We start from the raw sequence: 15,925 nt of genomic DNA on the forward strand, positions 1-15,925 counted from the left end.
ACAAAAGACCCCGAATAGCCAAAGCAGTCTTGAGGGGAAAAAAACGGAGCTGGAGGGATCAGACTCCCTGACTTCAGACTATACTACAAAGCTACAGTAATCAAGACAATATGGTACTGGCACAAAAACAGAAACACAGATCAAAGGAACAAGATAGAAAGCCCAGAGATTAACCCACACACCTATGGTCAACTAATCTATGACAAAGGAGGCAAAGATATACAATGGAGAAAAGACAGTCTCTTCAATAAGTGGTGCTGGTAAAACTGGACAGCTACATGTAAAAGAATGAAATTAGAACACTCCCTAATACCATACACAAAAATAAACTCAAAATCGATTCGAGACCTAAATGTAAGACCAGACACTATAAAACTCTTAGAGGAAAACATAGGAAGAACACTCTTTGACATAAATCACAGTAAGGTCTTTTTTGATCCACCTCCTAGAGTAATGGAAATAAAAACAAAAATTAACAAATGGGACCTAATGAAACTTCAAAGCTTTTGCACAGCAAAAGAAACCATAAACAAGAAGAAAAGACAACCCTCAGAATGGGAGAAAATATTTGCAAATGAATCAACGGACAAAGGATTAATCTCCAAAATATATAAACAGCTCATGCAGCTCACCATTAAAGAAACAAACAACCCAATCCAAAAATGGGCAGAAGACCTAAATAGACATTTCTCCAAAGAAGACATACAGATGGCCAAGAAGCACATGAAAAGCCACTCAACATCACTAATTATTAGAGAAACCTAAATCAAAACTACACTGAGGTAACACCTCACACCAGTTAGAATGTGCATCATCAGAAAATGTACAAACAATGAATGCTGGAGAGGGTGTGAAGAAAAGGGAACCCTCTTGCACTGTTGGTGGGAATGTAAACTGATACAGCCACTATGGAATACAGTATGGAGGTTCCTTAAAAAACTAAAAATAGAATTACCATATGATCCAGCAATCCCACTACTGGGCATATACCCAGAGAAAACCGTAATTCAAAAAGACACATGCAGCCCAATGTTCGTTGCAGCACTATTTACAAAGTACTCTAGAAAATTGTCAACTTCCCAGATGGAGCCTACGGGGATCAGGATTGTTGTGCTAAGTTTAAGAACATGGTTAACTTAAAATCTCAATGTCAGACTACACTTTTATTATCTATTAATTTATTTATTAAAATTACTGGACTGAATGTCAACATTATGACATAGTATGAGTGTGTTTCATGTTTGGTAATTGCAATCATTGTTGCTTTTGTTGTGGTCATCCATTTACAATGCTTGGTGTCAGTTTATTTATCTCTTGTAAAAATAAAATACAGTGTGTGTGTGTGTGTGTGTGTGTGTGAAAAAATTAAAAAATAAATTTTAAAAAAAAGGAAAGAAGAAAAGTCTGAAGCCAATAATCTAATCGTCTACCTCAAACTACGAAAAGAAGAGCAAATTAAACCCAAAGCAAGAAAAAGGAAACGATAAAAAATAAGATATCAATAAAACTGAAAACAGAAAAACAGAGAAAACAAATGAAAGCAAAACCTGGTTCTTTGCAAATATCAAAAAAAATGATAAACTCCTAGCAAGACTGATAAACAAAAAGAGAGAAGACACGCATTACCGAATATCAGGAATGAAAGACAGCATAATCAGGAAATGCTATGAACATAAATACAACAACTTAAATGAAAGGACCAATTCTTTGAAAACCACAAACTTCCAAATGTCATCTGACATGAATAGATAACTTGAATAATCTCATAACTATTAAAGAAATTATATTCTTTGATAAAATTCTTCAGAGAAAAGAAAAAACTTCAGGCCCAGATGGTTTCACTTGTGAATTCTACCAAACATTTAAAGAATAAATACCATAAATTCCTGCATTCCAGCTTACCCTTCCTGCTCCCTGTGTCCTCAAGTCCATTCTCTACGTCTGGATCTTTATTCCTGTCCTGCCCTTAGGTTCTTCAGAACTTTTTTTTTTTAGATATTCTCACCGGTGTGAGGTGATACCTCATTGTAGTTTTGATTTGTATTTGTCTAATGATTAGTGATGTTCAGCATCCTTTCACGTGTTTGTTCACAATCTGTATATCTCCTTTGGAGAAATGTCTATTTAGGTCTTCTGCACATTTTTTTATTGGGTTGTACGTTTTTTTAATATTGAGCTGCATGAGCTGCTTGTATATTTTGGAGATTAAGCCTCTGTCAGTTGCTTCCTTTGCAAATATTTTCTCCCATTCTGAGGGTCATCTTTTCATCTTCTTTATGATTTTTTTTGCTATTCAAAAGCTTTTAAGTTTCATTAGGTCCCATTTGTTTATTTTTATTTCCATTTCTCTAGGGGGTGGGTCAAAAAGGATCTTGCTGTGATTTATGTCATAGAGTGTTCTGCCTATGTTTTCCATTAAGAATCTTCGATTGATCCCTTGATCATCATGTAGTGTCCTTCTTTGTCTCTTGTAAGAGTCTTTGTTTTAAAGTCTATTTTGTCTGATATGAGAATTGCTACTCCAGCTTTCTTTTGATTTCCATTTGCATGGAATATCTTTTTCCATCCCCTCACTTTCAGTCTGTATCTATCCCTAGGTCTGAAATGGGTCTCTTGTAGACAGAATATATATGGGTCTTGTTTTTGTACCCATTCAGCAAGTCTATGTCTTTTGGTTGGAGCATTTAATCCATTTACCTTTAAGGTAGTTATCAATATGTATGTTCCTATTACTGTTTTCTTAATTGTTTCAGGTTTGTTATTGTAGGTCTTTTCCTTCTCTTGTGTTTCCTGCCTAGAGAAGTTCCTTTAGTATTTGTTGTAAAGCTGGTTTGGTGGTGCTGAATCCTTCTGGCTTGCAGAGTTTCTGCTGAAAGATCAGCTTTTAACCTTATGGGGATTCCCTTGTATATTATTTTTTTGCTTTTCCCTTGCTGCTTTTAATATTTTTATTTTGTATTTAATTTTTGATAGTTTTATTAATATGTGTCCTGGCATGTCTCTGCTTGGATTTATCCTGTATGGGACTCTCTGCGCTTCCTAGACATGATTGACTATTTCTTTTCCCATGTTAGGGAAGTTTTCAACTATAATCTCTTCAAATATTTTCTCAGTCCCTTTCTTTTTTCTCTTCTTCTTCTGAGACCCCTATAATTCAAATGTTGGTGGGTTTAATATTGTCCCAGAGGTCTCTGAGACTGTCCTCAATTCTTTTCATTCTTTTTTCTTTATTCTGCTCTGCTGTAGTTATTTCCTCTATTTTATCCTCCAGGTCACTTATCCGTTCTTCTTCCTCAGTTATTCTGCTATTGATCCCATCTAGTTCCGAGATTTTGGATCATCTTTACTATCATTACTCTGAATTCTTTTTCATGTAGACTGCCTATTTCTGCTTCATTTGTTTGGTCTGGTGGGTTTTTACCTTGCTCCTTCATCTGCTGCATATTTCTCTGTCTTCTCATTTTGTTTAACTTACTGTGTTTCTGGTCTCCTTTTTGCAGGCTGCAGATTCGTAGTTCCCGTTGTTTTTGATGTCTGCCCCCAGTGGCCAAGGTTGGTTCAGTGGGTTGTGTAGGCTTCCTGGTGGAGGGGACTGGTGCCTGTGTTCTGGTGGATGAGGCCGGATCTTGTCTTTCTGGCGGGCTGGCCATGTCTAGTGGTGTGTTTTGGGGTGTCTGTGAACTTAGTATGATTTTAGGCAGCCTCTCTGCTAATGGGTGGGGTTGTGTTCCTGTCTTTCTAGTTGTTTGGCATGGGGGGTCCAGCTCTGGAGCTTGCTGGCCATTGGGTGGCGCAAGCTTTGAGACAGAGATCTCTGGGAGAGCTCTTGTCGACTGATATTACGTGGGGCCCGGATGTTTCTGGTGGTACAGTGTCCTGAACTCGGCTCTCCCACCTCAGAGGCTCGGCCCTGACACCAGGCCAGAGTACCAAGACCCTGTCAGCCACACGGCTAGTTCACAGAACCAGCTGGTGAGATGGAGTGGACAGTTGCACTGGAAGGAGAAGGCGCCCCCCCCGGGAGGAGGACGTTGCAGCAGGTGCCCCTGTTTTCCCAAATTATTTTTAAAAGCCACTATCATTCTCATACCAAAACCAGAAAAAGACAGTACAAAATATTTTTAAAAAGAACACTAAAGACCAACGTCCATCATAAACATAGATGCAAAAATCCTCACATATAAGATTTGCAATATATAAGAATAATACGCCAGAACCAAGTGGATTTTATCCCAGGAATATGAGCCTGCTTCAATATTTAAAAATCAATGTAATACACCACATCAATAGGCTAAAGCCAAAAAAAAATCTCATCAATAGATGCAGGAAAAAAGCATTTGACAAATTTAACATTGTCATGATAAATATATACCACCAAACTAAGAATGGAAAGTAAATTTCTCAACCTGATCAAAGGTAGCAACAAAAACTCTACAGTTAAGATCATACTAATGGTGAAAGATTAACTGCTTTATTCCGAAGATCAGGGACAAGGCAAGGCTGTCCACTCTTACTGATCCAATCAACATCATAATGAAGTCCTGCACAGTGCAATAAAACACAAAAATGAAGTTAAAAGTATACAGACTGGAAAGGGATCAAACTGTCTCCATTTGAAAATGACATAATTGTCTATGTAGATAACTTCAAGAAATCTACCAAAAAAAGAACTCCTAAGTTTTAATAAGTGAGTTTTAGCAAGATCATAGAATTCAAGCTCAACACACAAATATCAATATTTCATATTGGCACTGTACAAATGGAAACCATAAAAATTTTTAAATACCGTTTACAATAGCTACAAAAGAAGAAAATATTTAGGTATAAATCTAACAAAACATGTACAGGACCTGTATGTTTCTTAAAAAAAAGTCAAAGAAAATCTAAATACATGAGAGACATACTACAGTCATTGTTCATGGGTTGGAAGATTCAACATAGAAAAAAATGTTGATTCTATTCAAATTCACCTATAGATGTTTATTGGGGGTCCCCAAGACCACCCCCAGGTACAATGATTTCTAGGATGACTCACAGGCCTCAGCACATAGTCACACTCATGGCTATGGTTTATTATAGAAAAGATACAAAGCAAAGAGAAAAGGAGCATGGGCAAAAATTGGTGAAAACCAGAAGCAAGCTTCCAAGAGTCCTATTCCCTCAGAGTCTCTCATGATGCAGTTAATTCCTCCAGCAATAAGATGGAACAATACGTGTAAAGTGTTGTGTAACAGGGAAGCTCATTAATGACTCAGTGCCTAACATTTTACTGGGAGCTGGTCACATAAACACTCTGCCTAACATGGACCAAAATTCCAGACTCGCAGAAGGAAAGTACATGTTCAGAATAAACCATATTGTTTGCACAAAGAGTTTAGGCACAGTTATCATTAAGGGAGAATTTTACAACAGTGTAGGGAACTGCTTACCAATCAAGTTCCCAGATGCTAGCCAAAGGGCAACCTTGCAAACAGGCCTTTCTAAGGCTAGCAGCATCATGCCTGTTATGTTAACTCTTTTCTGCACAAGATGTAATTCAATTCCAATCAAACCCTCAGCAGGATTTTTTAGTAGATATAGACAAACTGATTCTAAAATTTGTCTAGAAAGGCTAAGACACTAGAAGAGCTAAAACAATTCTGAAAAAAAAGACAGTTGGAAGAATCATGTTACCTCGTTTTAAGACTTATTATAAAACTATAGAAATAAAGGCTGCGATATTCGCAAAGGGATAGACACAGGTCAATGAAACAGAATATAAAAATAAGTATAGAAATAGACCCACACAAATAAGGCAAACAGATTTTTGGCAAAGGTGCAAAAGCAATTTAGTGGAGAAAGTATATTTTTCCACAAACGGTATTAGAACAATTAGACATCCATATGCAAAACAATGAAACTTGACTTCAAAACCTGCATACCTTATACAAAAATTAACTCAAAATGGATTATAGATTTAATGTTAAAGCTATAAAACTTTTAGATAAAATATGGGAGAAAATATTCATGACCTAGGTTTAAGCAGATTTCTTAGACATGACACAAAAATTGCAATCCATAAAGAAAACACTGAAAAACTGGACTATCAAAATTAGAGGGTGGGAGACGCAAGTGGGAAGAGATATGGGAACATATGTATATGTATAACTGATTCACTTTGTTGTAAAGCAGAAACTAACACACCATTGTAAAGCAATTATACTCCAATAAAGATGTTAAAAAAAGGATATACAGATGACAAGTATGATGTTCAACATCACTGGCAAATGCAAATTAGAACTATGGTGAGATTCCTCTACACATCTATATGGCTAAAGTTTAAAAAAATTAAAAAAAACAATACCCAGTGCTGACCAGGAATGCAGAGCAGCTAGTACTCTTATACATTGCAGGTGAGAGTGCAAGATGATACAGTCACTCTGTAGCACTTTCTCATTAAGTTAAACATACATTTATCATATGACACAGCAATCCCACTCCTGGGTATTGATGTTAGGAATGAAAACATATTCACATAAAACCCTGTAAATTAATGTTTATAGATGTTCTTTTCACAGTCTCAGAAACTGGAAACCCAAATGTCCTTCAATGGGTGAAGGGTTAAACAAACCTTGGTATATCCATACCATGGAATACTACTCAGCAATAAAAAGGAATGAACTATTGATACACACAACTTGGACAGATCTCAAGGGAATTATGGTGAGTGATAAAAGTCAATCCCAAAATGTTACAAAGGTCAAAAAGAGAAAAACAAATACCGTATGCTAACACATATATATAGAATCTTAAAAAAAATGGTTCTGAAGAACCTAGGGGCAGGACAGGAATAAAGATGCAGACGTAGAGAATGGACTTGAGGACACGGGGAGGGGGAAGGGTAAGCTGAGACGAAGTGAGAGAGTGGCACTGACATATATACACTACCAAATGTAAAACAGATAACTAGTGGGAAGCAGCTGCATTGCACAGGGAGATCAGCTCGATGCTTTGTGACCACCTAGAGGGGTGGGATAGGGAGGGTGGGAGAGAGACGCAAGAGCGAGGGGATATGGGGATATATGTATACATATAGCTGATTCACTTTGTTATACAGCAGCAACTAACACAACAATGTAAAGCAATTATACTCCAATAAAGATGTTAAAAAAAAAAGCGGGGGATAATAAACACACACAAATGTTAACACTGTAGGTTGTGGGATCATAAGTAATTATAATTTCTTACTTTGCTATAATAATTGTGAATTTTGTGCAATAAAAATAATAACAAAAGTTTTAAAAAAGATTCAGTTCATCATTCCAGCTGCTAGAGATATTTTATGTTATCCATTTATTTCCTATCCCTACTCCCAGTTTCATGCCATCTGTGAATTTGATGAGATGATTTTCTCTGTTCTCATCTATATCACTTATAAAAATATTGATCAGAACAAAGTCCATTGGCAGTCTACTAGAAATCTCTTTCTTGCTTGGTAATGATCAGCAATCTCTGTGATAAATTTTACTTATTTAAGATTTACTCAAATTCTACTCTTATCCAATTTACTATTTTGCATCATTTCCATAAGATGACATTTTCATGCTTTGCTGATGTTCAAATATACCATGTCTACCACATTCCCCTGGTCTGTCACTCCAAAGTGAGCCTGAACCTTTAGTCTGGTACTTAAAGGATATTAAACTAAATTACATTTCCTTCCCAATTATATAGTCAGACTCTGCTGGGCCGATACTATGCCTTATATTTCCTTGCAAACTCCACAGCAATCCTTTCAATTCCATTCATTCAACAAATATTTATAGACACCTACTACATCCAGGTACTATTTTGGGCTATCCTTTGTTAGTATAAAGTGATAATTAAGTATTCATAACAATTTTCCCTCAACTTCCAACCCTCAACAAACAGCTATCTGCCCTGTTTGGCGCTACAATGTCCTTCCTATTACCTATCCCATCCAAAGCTTGAGAGACTTTGCCACTAACCCCTATCCAAATCACAAGATATACTTTTACAGGATTTTGAGAATGATTAAACTGCCATACCATCATTGCCTTTTCTAGAAATATCTCTCCTTCCACTGGGTTCTCTGAGTGTCTTATTAATAACATTCTTATAGTACTTAGTATATTCTACTTTGTATTGTTCTTATCTGCCTGCTTGTCTTATCTTGTCCCCTAGGTCATAAGCTCCCTGAGGGCAGGAATCATGGCTTATTCAGCTCTGTAGACCCAGTAAATTTTTACTACGTTTGGGACCTGGCAATGCTGAATGAATAATTGATAAAGAGAATAGCAGCCCCTTAAGGCAGCAGTTGTCAGACTTACCTGCACCTCCACCAACCAGTCCACGAGAATGGCCCTCATGTCACTGTTGATATCAGTCTGCCTGGTCATATAGAGTCCAGGAGAATATGGAATATGGGCAGGAATACACCTATGACTATAGATGAATACCAAAGAGATTCTGCCCCTTCTTTGCAATTCAGTCTAAAGCACAATACCAGGCTGTGTAGAGGAGTACTTCTCAAACTTTAACATGCATATGTGAAAGATACTTGGTGATCTTTAAAATTCACATTTTAATTTAGAAGGTCTGGGGTGAGGCTAGGTTTCTGCATTTCTTTTTTTTTTTTTTTTGAATTTTTTTTTTTATATAGCACGTTCTTATTAGTTATTGATTTTATACATATTAGTGTATATATATCAATCCCAATCTCCCATAAGATCCCCAAATGAAACCAATACTGCTGAGGTAAGGCCCGCACTTTTAGTATAGTAAAATTATCTCTTGCTTCCTCCAAGGTATAATAGAAAAAGTACAGGCTCTGGAGTCAGTTAATCTATTGCTGTGTCCCTAGAGAGAAGATGAGATATTCATCCTTCCTCTTATGCATGGCCTGCTAAAATTCTAGTTAGTAGATAACCTTGGTCCCATCTGTTCCACTGAGAGACAGAAGAAAATTTGGAATTGATGAATATTAGTGGTAAAAGAGACTGGCAGATTTCAAAGGAGAAAGAAGATTTCACCAGGTTGGAGAGCTGGAATAAAAGGTCTGGTTTTACATATGATGCCAGAAACTTGCATAGAGAAGGGAAAAGATCCCTAAGAGCAGTCATTCAGAAAAAGCCTGCTTGACAATTTTTGTGTCTGAGATTACCTCCTCAGCAATTAGAGGTGTAGGCTTATGGTCTCCAAGGTAATTAGACTTTAGTTCATATCCCAGATCTACCACATACTATTTGTGTTGACTGAGCAGTTTCCCCCAACTATGAAAAGCAGATAATAATACCTACCATCATGAAGTTATTGGGAAAATTAAACAAGATCATGTTTATAAATCCCGTAGCACAATGTTTAACTCATAGTATGCTACCAGTAGATGTCAGTTGCTGCTATTATTGTTTTCATCATCATTATTACCTCCCCTTTAAACTTGCATTTGAAGGATGTGTGATGAGAAAATGAGAACTGGAAATCATTGCCCCTCACCCTCACCACCTACAAACCTCTCTCTCCTTCATGTAACTGAAGATATCCTTAGCATATATTGAGTTGAAAAATGGATCACTGTGGTCCTTGTCAATATCCTCCAGTGGGGTCATCTGCTTGGAAATCACCAGGAAGACATTTAAGAGAAAGATTCCAAGAAAAGCTTAGCACACATACATAAAAAATGACTCCTTTTTTCCCACTGTCATCTTCTCCTAAGGTTCCTCAAGGCTTATATGTCCTGGGCCATAACAGAGCACCCCTAGGCCCTGTAATCCTCATACTGTTGAGTAACCAAGAAATGCTTAGTCCTCCTGTACACACCTGCTCTGCCCTAAGAACCAGACACTATTTTTACAGGTAAGCTCAAGATTCTCCAAGAAAGACATTCTTGTCTTACTCTTTCAAATTATGTCACCTGTCTTCTTAGGTCCCTTGTTATGTCTCAGTGCTTTGATCTGGCCCAGTTCATCTTCTTGTTAGCCTTTTCCTCCCTTCTACACCTTTAACCAGGTTGTTCTGCCTACAAGAGGGGTCTTTCTTCTCCTGCTTGCCAAATCTCATCCCGTAGTCCTTCCAATTTACAACTTAAAAGCCATCTTTCTTGGAAGATGCATCTGTGAACTTAATCCGCAATTACTAAGAAAGGCAATTTCCTGAAATTGTCTAACCGCTACTGAAAAGCATATATATACATATATATATACACATATATATATATATACATATATATACATATATATATATATACATATATATGTGTATATATATATATATATATATATTTACACACACACAGTATTCCAGACCCTTGGGGGTATTCCTGGAATAAATACTTTCTAATTGCTCAGGTACATCACTACGCCAATCACAAAGTCAAGAGATTCTACAAGGCCAACTTGATTTAATACCAATTGCTTAGGAAGGCAAAAAAAATCTTTGCTAGCAGCCACCTCCAGGACAACAAAGAACATTTCATCTAATTTAAGAAGAAAGAAAGCAGAATACCTCCTTCTCTGATCTCTTGTCCTGAGATGAGAAAGGTTTATTGGAACTGGATTCACAAGTACTGGACTGGCTTATGGTACTGAACTTGCCCACACTGGACATGGTGACAGTGCTGGACAAGCCTGTTCTAGAGTCAGGGGCAGTGGTGGACACAGGTGGGCTGGTTTCAACTTGGAGGATGATGAAATCTTTGAGAAAGGTGTCTTCTTTGTGAGTGAGATTCTTTTGCAAGGCCAATGGCTCCTTGGAAGACAAGTCTTTCTCACTGCTGGGCTTCTCCTGCACGGCCAAGGGCTCCTTCAGGATAGCCTCCTCCTCAATTGTGGGATTCTCCTGCAAGGCCAAGGGCTCCTCGAAGAGGGTCTCTTTCTCACTCGTGGGCTTCTCCTGCAAGGCCAAGGACTCCCTCAAGATGATTTCCTTCTCAATGCTGGGATTCTCCTGCAAGGCCAGGGGCTCCTTCAGGATAGCCTCCTCCTCAATTGTGGGATTCTCCTGCAAGGCCAAGGGCTCCTCGAAGAGGGTCTCTTTCTCACTCGTGGGCTTCTCCTGCAAGGCCAAGGACTCCCTCAAGATGATTTCCTTCTCAATGCTGGGATTCTCCTGCAAGGCCAGGGGCTCCTTCAGGATAGCCTCCTCCTCAATTGTGGGATTCTCCTGCAAGGCCAAGGGCTCCTCGAAGAGGGTCTCTTTCTCACTCGTGGGCTTCTCCTGCAAGGCCAAGGACTCCCTCAAGATGATTTCCTTCTCAATGCTGGGATTCTCCTGCAAGGCCAGGGGCTCCTTCAGGATAGCCTCCTCCTCAATTGTGGGATTCTCCTGCAAGGCCAAGGGCTCCTCGAAGAGGGTCTCTTTCTCACTCGTGGGCTTCTCCTGCAAGGCCAAGGACTCCCTCAAGATGATTTCCTTCTCAATGCTGGGATTCTCCTGCAAGGCCAGGGGCTCCTTCAGGATAGCCTCCTCCTCAATTGTGGGATTCTCCTGCAAGGCCAAGGGCTCCTCGAAGAGGGTCTCTTTCTCACTCGTGGGCTTCTCCTGCAAGGCCAAGGACTCCCTCAAGATGATTTCCTTCTCAATGCTGGGATTCTCCTGCAAGGCCAGGGGCTCCTTCAGGATAGCCTCCTCCTCAATTGTGGGATTCTCCTGCAAGGCCAAGGGCTCCTCGAAGAGGGTCTCTTTCTCACTCGTGGGCTTCTCCTGCAAGGCCAAGGACTCCCTCAAGATGATTTCCTTCTCAATGCTGGGATTCTCCTGCAAGGCCAGGGGCTCCTTCAGGATAGCCTCCTCCTCAATTGTGGGATTCTCCTGCAAGGCCAAGGGCTCCTCGAAGAGGGTCTCTTTCTCACTCGTGGGCTTCTCCTGCAAGGCCAAGGACTCCCTCAAGATGATTTCCTTCTCAATGCTGGGATTCTCCTGCAAGGCCAGGGGCTCCTTCAGGATAGCCTCCTCCTCAATTGTGAGATTCTCCTGCAAGGTCAAGGACTCCCTCAGGATGGTCTCCTTTTCAATGCTGGGCTTCTCCTGCAAGGCCTGTGGCTGCTTAATAAGGGACTCCTCTTCACTGGTGATGTTTTCTTGCAAGGCCAACTGCTTTTTCAAGAGGAACACCTCCCCCTGAGCAGTGGGCTTCTTCTTTAAAGATAATTGCCCCTCTATGCTCACTGCCACCTCAGTGGAGAGCTCTTCCTTCAGAACCAATGGTTTCTTGAAAAGGAATTCCTCTTCAGTGGTGCTTCTGTCATGCAAAGCCAACAGTGCCTTCAAGGAGTCCTCTTTGTTATCAGTCTTCTTCTGCAAGGCAAAAGACTTCCTGAAGAGGGACTCATCTTTGTTGGTAGGTTTAACATGCAATGAAAATGGCTCCTGAAAGGGGAACTCCTCCTCAGTGGTAGACCTCTCCTCCAAGGTCAGTGGCTCCTTAATATATGATTCTTCTTCAGTGGTGATATTCTCCTGCAAGGCCAATGGCTTCTTTGAGAGAAGAAGCCACTCTTGAAGAGTGGTGTGTCTCTCTTTCAGTACAGATGGATCCTGGAAGAGGAACTCCTCTTCAGTTGTAGACTTTTTTTTAAAGGGCAACAGCTCCTTAAAGAGTGACTCCTCTTCAGAGGTAGTCTTCTCTATGACCAGTGGCTTCTTTAAAAGGAACGTCTTCCCCTGAGTGATTTGCCTCTTTTTTAAAGATACCGGTGTCTTGGTAAGAATTGCCTCATCAGTTGAAGACTTCTTCCTAAATGACATTGGCTCCATAAAGGCGGAGTCCTTACCTTCACCAATCATATTCTGCAAGTCCAACGGTTCTTCGAAGATAGGCATCATCATTTGAGTGGTACACTTTTTCTTCTTTAAAGATAATGACTCTTTGGTAGAGACTGCCACATCTGTGGTATGTTTCTTCCTAAATGACACTGGCTCCATAAGAAATTCATCTTCACTGTCTATATTCTCCTGCAATGCCCACAGCTTCTTCAAGAGGGCCACATCCCCCTGAATGGTGTGCTTCTCTTGCAGTGCAGATGGTTTCTTCAAGAGGGACTCCTCCTCAGTGGTAGGCTTTATTTTAAAGGATAATGGCTCCTTAATGAGTGACTTCTCTTCAGAAATGGTCTGCAATACTAGTGGCTTGGTCAAACAGGACATCTTACCCTGACTGGTACACTTCTTCTTTAAAGATAACAGCTTATTAGAGGAGGTTGCCTCCTCAATGGTACGCTTCTTGTTAAAAGCCAAAGCCTCCTTTAAAAGGGACTCCTCCTCAGTTGGAGTCTTTTGCAAGACCAATGGCTTCTCCAAGATGGACACCTCCTCCTGAGTGGTGTGCTTCTCCTGCAATGCTGATGGCTCTTGGAAAAGGGACTCCTTAGTGGTAGGCTTCTTCTTAAGGGATAATGGCTCCTTAATGAGTGACTTCTCTTCAGAGGTGGTCTTCTGTAATACTAGTGGCTTCTTCAAGCGGTACCTCTTCCCCCGAGTGGTACGCTTCTTCTTTAAAGGTAATGGCTTCTTGGAAAGGGTTGCCTCCTTAGTAGTATGCTTCTTCCTCAAGGAAATTGGCTCCATAAGAAATTCATCTTCACCATCCTTTTTCTCCTGCAATGCCCCTGGCTTCTTCAAAAGGGTAACCTCCCCATCAGTGGTGCGCTTCTCTTGCGACACAGATAACTCCTGGAAGAGGGACTCCTCCTTAGTGGTAGGCTTGTTTTTAAAGGACAATGACTCCTTAATGGGTGCCTTCTCTCCAGAGATGGTCTTCTGCAATACTAATGGCTTCTTCAAGTGGGCTATCTTCCCCTGAGTAGTGCACTTCTTCTTTAAAGATAATGGCCTTGTGGTGAGGGTTGTCTCCGCTGTGGTAGGTTGTTTCTTAAAAGCCAATGGTTCCTTAAAGACGGAATCCTCTTCAGTGTCGTCCTTCTCCTGCGAGGCCAATGATTTCTTCAAGATGGACACCTCTTGTTCAGTGGTGTGCTTCTTTGGCGATGCAGATGGCTCCTGGAAAAGGCACTCCTTTTCAGTGGTAGGCTCTCTCTTAAAAGACAACAGCTCCTTAGTGAGTGACTTCTCTTCAGAGGTGATCTTCTGCAATACTAGTGGCTTCTTCATATAGGACATCTTCCCCTGAGTGGTACACTTTTTCTTTAAAGATAACAGCTTCTTGGTGGGGGTTGCCTCCTCAGTTTTAGGCTTCTTCCTAAAGTTCATGGGCTCCATAAAGAAAGAATCCTCTTCAACACTGATGTCCTGCAAGGCCAACTCCTCCCTCGTGCAGGACTGCTTCCCCTGATGTGTGCACATACTCTTTAAAGATAATGTACTCTTGCTGATGGCTGCCTTCTCAGTTTTATGCTTCTTCCCAAAAGTCATTGGCTCTACAACATCACTGTCAGTCTCCTCCTGCAAGGATAGTGGCTTCTCTAAGAGGGACACCTCCCCCTGATTTGTGCTCTTCTTTAATGACCTCTTGATGAGGATTGTATCCTCAGTAGTGGGTTCCTCCTTTAAAATGAATGGCTTTTTGAAAAGAGATGCCTCCTCAGCAGTGGGTGTCTTGGAGCTGGTAGATATCTCCAGAATGAGCGGTTTGTCTATAATATTTGGTACCATGGTGGTTGAGACTACTACTGGTGAGAGTTCCAGTTTATACCTGTAAAGGAAACAAAGTCTGGGTAAGAAGAATGTAGTTCCTAGAATCCTCACCTACCATCTCGTTTTGTCACTCTACTTATTAAATGTATGGAAGTGGAAAGGGCTTCAACCCCAAGAGACAGACTAGAGGGTAAAAATCAATGGGTACCATAGTAAATCAACTAAGTAGCACACGGTATAGTTTCTATGACCTAGGTCCCCATACTTTTCTAAAAAATTTCCCCTGAAATCCATGTTATTTATGCTTTCTCATATATGACTTATTAACTTTATTTATATACAAAGGCTTTTATTATAATACTTACCACATTGTATGAGTGATTGGCTTATATATGTTTCCCTCACTAACTGCATTTGTCTTTGTCTATCAGCACCAGGCATCTGATAAAACTCAGGTTGAAATTAATATTGTTTGAAGGCTTATGAGAGAGAATTATAAGAGAGAGGCTTATAAAAGGCTTATAAGAGAAAGTTGGGCTGGTACTTAATGCTCGTGGTATCTAACCATATTCCTTTCACTCTAGGCTATTCACAAGATGCTTTCCTAGTGGAGATAATAAAAAAGACCAAAATAAACATTTGTTCACATGTGTCAGATGCAAAGCTTTGTTTTGAATAGGACTGCGTATCCAATCAGAGAGACTAACCTGGTGTGACCAAATCTCTGGATGACTAGAAATCAGAATAAGAAAAGGGAGAGAATTAAAGGTAAATACGATCAGTCTGAACAAGAGTAAGTACCTTCAAAAGACTAGATATTATATGATTCCTTTTATAGGAAACATCCAGAGGAGACATATCCATAGAGGTATATCCATAACAGAAAATAGGTTGGTGGTTGCCTGAAGCTGGGAAGGGGTAGGGAAGAGGGAAGAAAGGGACTGGGAAAGAGAAGGGACTATAGGTATGAGTTTCTTTGGGGGGGGTGCTGAAAAAGTTCTAAAATTAGATGGTGGTGATGGCTATACAACTCTATAAACATAATTTTTTTTAATTACTGAATTGTTAAAAAAAGAAAAGGAAGTGCCTCAAAAGGTTCCATCTGACCAGATAGGTTCCAGGTCCCTCCTGATGAGAACTTTTAGAAGAGGTCTTCAGATAGTCTAGTTATGATAGGGCATGCATTCTGAATCTAGACTTCCTGGATCCAAACCCTGGCTCCTCCATTTACTGGCTGGGTGACCTTGGGCAAGTTAATGCTCTATGCTTCACTTTTTTCACCTGTAAAATGAGGGTCATAATATTACCTCCTCTATAGAATTATTGTAAAGATTTG

The 15,925-nt window shown here is 39.9% G+C and overlaps 1 protein-coding gene across 1 annotated transcript in view; it reads right to left on the reverse strand.

Moving 5' to 3' along the window:
* Positions 1-15,925, reverse strand: part of CCNB3 (cyclin B3) — a 44,493-nt gene that overhangs the window by 14,127 nt on the left and 14,441 nt on the right. Inside the window, 4 exon segments of the mRNA XM_055081578.1 lie at positions 8,331-8,404; positions 9,455-9,608; positions 10,504-11,524; positions 11,987-14,647. Coding sequence (XP_054937553.1) covers positions 8,331-8,404; positions 9,455-9,608; positions 10,504-11,524; positions 11,987-14,647 — 3,910 coding nt within the window.

This window comes from Physeter macrocephalus, chromosome 21, assembly GCF_002837175.3.
Source record: "Physeter macrocephalus isolate SW-GA chromosome 21, ASM283717v5, whole genome shotgun sequence".
Taxonomy (NCBI): domain Eukaryota; kingdom Metazoa; phylum Chordata; class Mammalia; order Artiodactyla; family Physeteridae; genus Physeter; species Physeter macrocephalus.